The sequence below is a fragment of the Phoxinus phoxinus genome (genome assembly GCF_949152265.1).
Source record: "Phoxinus phoxinus genome assembly, chromosome: 5".
Classification (NCBI taxonomy): domain Eukaryota; kingdom Metazoa; phylum Chordata; class Actinopteri; order Cypriniformes; family Leuciscidae; genus Phoxinus; species Phoxinus phoxinus.
This window is the reverse complement of record NC_136880.1, coordinates 27,897,445-27,906,148: the sequence shown is the minus strand read 5'-3', so window position 1 is coordinate 27,906,148 and position 8,704 is coordinate 27,897,445. Positions and strand designations below refer to the sequence as shown.

Sequence of the window (8,704 nt, the reverse complement as noted above, 5' to 3'; positions counted from 1 at the left end):
GCATCTGTCTTTTCACGTGCAATAGAAAGTCACTCTGTGTGCATCTCACAAGTTCCTATACGAGCGATTTATAGATTATCATAACAGAATATGCTAATTGAAGAGTTAACGCCACATCACAACATAAACTCATCAACTAACCATTCAGAGAATTCCTGTTGCATTCTATGTGTTGTCACTTCTTCTTGAGTCTCTCCATCTTTGTCTGACTCCGTTTAAACATAAAAGGCAGAACAGTTTCTGTCATTTTAGTGTGTCGAGCTGCTAACACACACAAGCTCTTGAAACCCCGTCCTCTGTGTGGGGAGCAGCAACTAATTTGCATTTAAAGGGCCAGACACAAAACGGTGCGTTTTTGCTAACCCTCAAAAAGTGACAACTAACATGCTACATAAAAAATATCTGTGAGGTATTTTGAGCTAAAACTTCACACACACTCTGGGGACATCAGAGATTTATTTTACATCTTGTGGAAATGGCATTTTACCACCCCTTTAATATTATTAGACATTTTAAAAATGTAACAAATTTAGCGACAACCATAAACGAGATTTAATTACAGATCAAGTAGTTTTACATTAGAAGGAATTGACAGAGATTAACCATATAAAACTTTTATTTTGAACTGGAGAACAAGTTCAAGTTACAACATATCAGTAAGCAAATTATGTTCCCAAAAAGAGATGATTTTAAACTGTACCATTGACATAGTCCATGACAGGAAACCCTTCTGTTTTCAAACAATGATAAGTTATTCTAATGAACACTTAAACAATGCAAGGGGGAAAAGACCAGATGTGTTTATAACATAACTGCATGCCTGTTAAAAGATGACTGTTATAAAGAACAAATCATACAGTCCAAAGTCAATTAGCTACAGCAAAGACGAATTTCAGCGAGGCACCCAACCTTGGCATCACATGTGCTAAAAAATGCTAAAAAATAAAATAAAATAAAAAGGTGTGACAATATGATCTGACAAATATGAGCAGCTAATATAGCTTATTAGAGTAACTCCACAGAAGGGTAAGATCATATGTAGGGTGAGAGGACATCATTTGGCATATTGTATAGTACATTTTCCCTTTGAATAAGGTCATGACACAACAATGGCTAGTACAACAAAAGTTATGTGTTCAAAAAAGGGGCGATGAGGAATGTAGTCTATGCATTCACAAACATGCGGCCATTATTAAGGCATCTATACCTCTGTGCATTGTTGGCAAGAATCTCTAAATGCCCTACAATAAGCTGGAGCTCGGAGTTGTGTGCTGATATTTCATAGTGTGGGATATGCAGAAAAATACTGGACCGTCTTTGACTGTAACAAAATCACATGCTACAGTACTAAGAGAACATGCGAAAAATGCTCCGACATCGAGTTCCAAACACTCTGTAACAACATTCTGGCACTGCGTTTCTTCACAAACCACTGAATTATCTCTACTCTACCAGACCGACAAACATCTTTTCTTTCAACAAAACGTGTAATTGAATGGTAACAAAACTCTTGAAATGTTTGCGAAACCTGCTTCGGTGTGTTATCCAAAAAAGTGCAAGTAGCAACCAAGTCAGGATTTACTGCATTCAGTAGTGCTTTTCCTGCAGGTAATCTTTCATTTTGTTCGGTAAAGGCAATTTCTGGATCAGATCTATCCGCGTGTACTGGCGAATAACAAAACGGCACAAGTACTGCATTGAACGCACTTGCATAAACCTTGAAACGGGATTGGTCAGTCTAACAGGGTAGGTGGCGGAACCCGGTAAGCGGGATCTGGAGTAGCAGAACGCTCCGTTCTCCGAATCCTTGACCGAATTATCAATGAGATCCACAATTGACACGTGGCCTTCAATGTCAGGCTGCTCATAGAAGCTGAAACTGCCGTTCGAGTGCTCAATCCGCGTGTGGAGCGTCTTACCCTGTGAGCGAAAGCTCAAGCTTAGGAGATATCGATCGTCGGAGCTGTCGCGGACTAAAAAAGAACCGTCTGGAAGATTTATCAGCTTTTCTTCTGCCTCCCATCTGGTGATGGGACCCCAATACCAACCCTGCTTGGCTAGCTTCTTCAGTTCAGCTGTGAGACTAGTAACCACCATGGGTCCGCTGTTCTGCACAGCATCATAGACCCGCTGCACCCCTGGAGCAGAGTTGGGGTCAAAGTTGAGATGTTGCATGACTCTCTCTGCAACCTGAGCGTGAGTACCACCAAACCGAGAGAAGCTTCTCTGGAGATAACTATCGGGCAATGGAGGTAGCATGGGGGAAAGTGGAGCTTCGAGTCTGGAGCCCTGCAGTAAGACATTTGCAGTGTTTAAAAAGAGCTGGTTCACCGATGATGACTCCATGAAGATGTCTGGTGACAGGAGGTCCTGGACAATAGGCTCCTCATCTACATGAAGAGATCCTTCTGACTGCGGAACAACGTCCATGGGTGTGGGGCCATCTAAGCAAAAAGAGGGCGAACCTTCGTCGTCAGGATAGAGTACATCATCTAAAGGCATTGTGTACTGAATATAATCCTGAGCTGCAATACCAATGACAACAGGCACATGTTCTTCCATTTCAAGGTGCAAATCAACATTCTGAGCACCAGAATGGTGGTCTGGCACACGTCTGGTGATTTTCAACGAATTGCTAGATTCTTCAAACTCTCTCTGGAGGTTTAGGATGTCTTGGCGCACACTGTTGAAAGACGGACTTGGATCTGAGGAGTTCATTAATGCCTTAACATCCATTTTGACGCACATCTCCTCTGAGTTCACTGGTCTGAGAGGCCACGGGGTGGGACTGTAATGATGACTATGGACTGATGTGGAGCGGGAGGAACGCTGGGATTTTATGTCACTTAGAGTAATGGGTGCCGAAGAGGAGGAGAAGGTGTCGTCATCTATAGAGCAGACAGACGGAGAACCACTCTTGACCTTTGGTTTCTGTTTCGCCGATAGTCTTCTTTTCAAGGTGCCCATGAGACCCTCGCTCTTAGATCGGACTTTGGATCTTTTTTCGTCCTCGTTATCCAGGTCGCTGCTGACGAAATCTTTGCTGTAGCATCCTCCAAACAGAGAGTCTTCAGCAGAGAAACTGGCTGCCAGGTCCGGCTGCGATACGGCATATTCGTTCTCTTCTTTGCCTTTAATGTTCAATGACTTTCTTATTGTTTTCAGACTGATCTTCTTCATTCTGAAAGATCCCCCTTAATGATTTGGAGGGGGATTACGCGTGATGTTCTTGGGATGAAGGAGATGATTGTGAACACTTACACATAGCTGATCACATAAGGCCCACAACTGCCATACCTACAAAACAGAGAGGATTGAAAAAGTCATTAATATAGAGTAAAACACAGAGAAATCTTAATATGAATAATCTTAATTATTTTTAGGATAAAAAATATTAATAATCTTAATTATATTTAGGATAAAAAGATGATCGCAACTCAAGTTACTTTCTCAATGAGACTATATAATCAAAACAATTGTATAAGGTTTTCACCATTTTATACACCTTTTTGCCAAGATTAGCTCATCTTAAGAGGTCCTACACTGTGACAAAAAAAGCACAAATATTCTGTCAAGTGTCTAATAAATTCAAGTAATAATTAAGCTTTATTTATTTAAAAAACAGGTAATAATTTAATTAATATTAGACTACAATCAATGGTTGGTCTAAATGGTCACATTTTCATCTTTGTTTTGGGTTATGTCCAAGTTATGTAAATTAGGTACATTTACACTACTGTTTAAAAGTTTGGAGTAAGTTTTTTTAACTAATACTTTTTTCAGCAAGTAGGCTATGCATTCAATTAATATAGTGACAGTAAAAATTGCATTGTTACAATATATATATTTTTTTACAAAGGTTTCTACAAAAATATTAAGCAGCATTGAACTGTTTTCAACACTAATTATAATACAAATATAATTTATGTTTCTTGAGCACCAAATCAGCATATTAGAAAGATTTCTGAAGGATCATGTGATGTGACACTGAGGACTGAGGAATAATGGTTGCTGAAAATTCAGTTTTGCATATTTAAATTTATAAATTTATCATATGAATAAATTATATTTTAAATATTTCACAATGTTACTGTTTTTACTGTAGTTTGGTCAAATAAATGCAGCCTTGGTGAGAATAAGAGACATTACAAAAGCTTACAAACCCCAAACTTCTGAACAATAGTGTATTCGCACTTCAAAATAAAATTACTTATTTAAATAGTTGATAAATTATCTAAACAATAGATCAAATATATTACTTTAACTTATCGGTCGTTCCGTGTCAAGTGAACCAGAGGACCTGAGCAAAATTTTTGATTTTATCTGGTGAAAAAGATACGTAAATGAAGAAGAAAGCCAAATATTGTATTTTGTAGAGGGGGTCAAAATGACAATTTTCACCAGAGCACTCGTGTTTTATGCAATTGTTTTGATGGAGGGAAACAAGATAGATTTCTAGTTTCAACATTATTTATTATTTACAACATTCCCCATTAAATGCAAAAAGTATCAGCTGAGTGCAAAGTGAACCACGTTTGGTTTTCGACAATGAAAATGGGAAAAAATCAACAAATGGAACATTGAGCCGCATTGAGATCCCCTTATCTATGGGATTGAACCATACATAGAGCCTTGAAAATTAAGATTTCAGAATTTTTGTTTTGTTTATAACCAGCATCTAAAATCTTATTGAGATATTTTTAATACTTTGAGTGACAGGCACACAAACTTTGGAGAAAAAACGTGTTTATGGCACTCAGACAGGTATATTTTCAATATTATCTGTTGTTCAGATATTTCTTTTTAAAAGAAAAAAAGTATCAGCTGTATGCAAAGTGACCAACATTTGGTTTTTGATGACTGAAAAATGTGCACAATTGACCAATTTACTCATGGAGCTGCATTAAGATCTCAATATGTCTGGGACTTTAAAATGAAGATACCAAAAGAAACGTTTGTTAAAAACCAAAATCTTAAAGGATATTAAGATATCTTTAATAATTCTTGAGTTACAGTCATGCAAACGTGGGGCAAAAAACACATTGAAAAGTGCTTTTCCCCATTTTTGAGCTTTCACTGTTGCCATATAGGCTAATGCAACAAATCTTGCTAAAGTCAACAGATTTAACTAATAGACCCAGCAATCTCTGTGTAAAAATAATAATAATAATAATGCTGCCATACTTCTAAAATAATTTTTACCCCGCTGTAATTTGGCTCCAAATCTCAGGTGAAAATTGCAATTTTGACCCCCCTCTAGGCCTCTACAAAATAGTGGATTATTCAGTCTATAATCTATATCTGTGACATTTTATATTTTGGCGTTCATCAACATTTATGTTTGGCTTTCTACAGAAAAAAATATAAACAAAATCAAAAAAATTGAGCAGGGGAAGTTTCCAAACTTTGGTTGATTTGACATGAAATTACCCTTATGAATGTTGCTGTAAACTGGTAGCCTATTCATAGTCTAAATTGGTAGACTCGGTAATAAAGTAGAGTTAATGGTGAAGCTGAAACAGAAACAATAGCAAAAATAAAATAAAAATAGTGCAACATGGTTATCAGTCTCTTTATAATAGAAGCTGCACATATAACTATGAATTTAATCTAAATACTGCACAACAGAGTACAACACAGAAGGACATGTCAACTTCATGTTGACTTAAGGGCTATTTGTCCAATAGATGAGCACAGATTCAGTAGAGATTCACCAGATTAACTCAATAGGCTATAACTAAAACCATGTTGCACACCAAACAGCGATTTTAATCTAGGCAAATGTATTATCAAGGAAGGCTGACGTTCACAAAATACTGACATTATTTTACAGTAGGTTAAGTATTTATGTCAGATTGATGTCTGTCTGACAGGGATTAAATCTAGTATGTAAAGTGAAAAAAAAAAGATTAATCAGATGATAATATAGATTTGTCACCCTTTTAACAAGTTATACATTTCAAAGTTCAAAATAAAAGACTTCTTGAATTCACAAATATGAGCGAGGTAACGCTTTAAGAGCAGTTAGCACTCAGGCTAACCTTTACAGGCCCTGTATAATAAACATCACTTATATCTAATGCTACAACACTAGCCATCAATATTTACACACATATATTAACTATACATTACCTGATGTTCCTTGAATACACTGTCAACTAAGAGGAGTGGTCATATCAGTGTCCGGAGAGTTATGAAATCACATTAAGAGACATTATTACTTCACGGCTAGCTGATACCTGCATTTACAAAAACAGCGCAAAAACGAACTCAATTTTCACAGAGACGATTAACAATGGGCAGTTTATGACCGCGTTTTGCGATAAAGTGACACCTTGCGCTGTGGACTTTTAGAATTGTGCCTATTTTCGGCGTTTGAAACTTTTCTCTAGCTAGCTGCCGTTTCTCCATGTAATGTCTCTTTCCTCTGCCCTCTTTGTTTGCTGTTGCATCATGGGAGCGAATGTGAAAGAGGGGAGGAGATCTCTGATGCTCGTCGGAACACGAGTCTACTTGGTGAGCACAAGAAACCACATCAATATTATTTAAATAATATTATTTAATTTATTATATATATAAATGCCAACTCATTGATCACGTTTATATGTTGTCACATTTATTTGTTGTAATTCCAGTGTCTGTTGGCGAATACAATCATATTGTGTAACGTTACGGTTTGCTTTTTTTGGTGAATAATCGTTTTACTGTTTTTGAACCTATATGAAAAGGCTCTTAAATAACAACCTTTAGTTTCCAACATCACGACAATTTACTTGTTACTATTATCTAGAGTAGGCTGTAGTACAGTTTCAGGAGTGACCGACAACTGCATTTTAATGTGACGTGAGTCCCCTAATATATCGTTCCATGTGTGTGTGGAACACTCACTCCCGAAACTGCGATGATTGACACCATAGCAACGTTCTAGCGTAATAATAATGTTGCAAATAATGTTTAGTTTTTAGCACAGTCCGATCGTTTCGCTTCATAAGACCTCATATGCCATCAGGACGCAGAGGAGCGCCTGTAGCCTATGTTTATTTGACTCTTAAAGTGACAGTAGCCGTTGACTTGCATTTTATGGTTTCAGCTAAAAAAAAAAAAAACACTTTACTTCTTTACATTGTATAAGCATTCAGTTCATGTAGGCCTATCATATGGGAGAGAGTTTCTTGGGAGCGCATGTAAACATCACATCCTTTTGATTTTCCCATAAAAAATGTCCTGAATCCTTCACAAAAAATAAGTTAAGACAACCTATACTATAGGAAGTTAGGGGAAGTCTAATTTTGTATGCTTCTTTATAAGCTGTTCACACATTGCCAATCAAAAAAGCAAGTAATACATGACAAATCTTACATACTGCCTATAGCCCTTTTAAATGAACAGTATCTTGTTTCCTGGGTGATAACAATAATGCCAAATTGTGTGTGAGTGTGAATGTGTCCCATCACTCTCAGTGGTTGTATTTCCAAATCAAATGTGTGAAGCGGACCCTGCAAATGAGCGGGAATAACGCTAGGAACATGGATGTATAATGGTGGAGGCCTAATTTTTTTTCTCTATTTGAGATTTCAAGATTTCATAGGCATAAACAAAAATAAACACATTCCAAATGTTTCACTGGTGTAGGCTATAAAGTGTGACAAATAGCCCTATAGTCCCCTACAATGTTTAGTCTTGATTATGGAAGAAGGCAACTGGTAAATGCTTTCATCATTACAGGGATTCAATTATTTTTCAGCTGTTTAAAGTCGGCATGAAACAGAAGTTGTGATTGCAACTTTCTTCCCTATTGTGACGTAGGCTATATAGCCCATAGGCTATATAAGAGTGAAATGGCTTCTGCATGAGAAAAATGAAGGGCAGGATTAGATTTAGTTCTTCGGGAATTGTTCAAATCACAGGAAATTCAGCGTTTCTAACTAAATGGACGTAGATCTGAATGCCAGTTTGCTGTTATGGAGGATAGGCTATTTAGTCCAACCCTCCGCTGAGACATAGGCTATGTCATGAAGAGAACAGATGCCGTTTTAAAGGGGAGGGAAGGTTAACGTTTTTTAAAAAAAAAATTACGAGGGCATACGATTTAAAAAAAAATGATAGCCTACGGATGAATCATTTATAATGATCACTGCAACTGTAAAAAATAATTCTCAAATTGTATTTCATGGTGATTTAGGCTAATACTACCAACATATTTTACAAGGTTCTGTAGTCATATGAATATTGACTTAATCTGAATATAGCTTTGATTCTGAATTTAATTATTTCTTTAATTATTTAAATGTATGTGTTTTTCATATTTAACAAAAAAAGTAGACTTAATGAGACATCTTTTGTGACATTATTGTGATCATAATTGGAGAGCTGTTATTTGTTTATTGTACAATTTTAAACAACAAAATATAGATATTATCAGGGTTACTTTTATTGGGAACAGATTTAGATTTATATCAAACCTTAAGGTAATTTTTGATCATTTGTATATATGAAGCTGATACTTCTTTAAAGAGACCCAGGAAAAGCAAACCAGTCTTTTTAACTGCTGCTCACAGAAAGAAAGAAAAACGTTTGCTGTGCTTTTGCACATCAGACTTTTAGATGATTAAAGTGTGGTCTAATTAGTGTCAGTGATATTTTAAAGAGGGCGCCTATGCATGCCAAGGCCAGGCTAATTGATGTCATACTCTTTCTCTGTGTT

The 8,704-nt window shown here is 36.6% G+C and overlaps 1 protein-coding gene across 1 annotated transcript; it reads right to left on the bottom strand.

Moving 5' to 3' along the window:
- Positions 1-438: 438 nt before the first annotated feature.
- socs6b (suppressor of cytokine signaling 6b) lies at positions 439-6,522 on the bottom strand. Its single transcript, XM_079612053.1, has 2 exons — positions 6,133-6,522; positions 439-3,297 (listed from the first exon to the last, which is right to left on the bottom strand). The coding sequence occupies exon 2, from the start codon at positions 3,178-3,180 to the stop codon at positions 1,588-1,590; it is 1,593 nt and encodes a 530-aa protein (XP_079468179.1). The 5' UTR covers positions 3,181-3,297; positions 6,133-6,522; the 3' UTR covers positions 439-1,587.
- Between the last annotated feature and the right edge of the window lie 2,182 nt (positions 6,523-8,704).

Coding starts and splice junctions, on each gene's coding strand:
- socs6b (XM_079612053.1), bottom strand. CDS start 3,180: ATGAAGAAGATCAGTCTGAAAACAATAAGAAAGTCATTGAACATTAAA.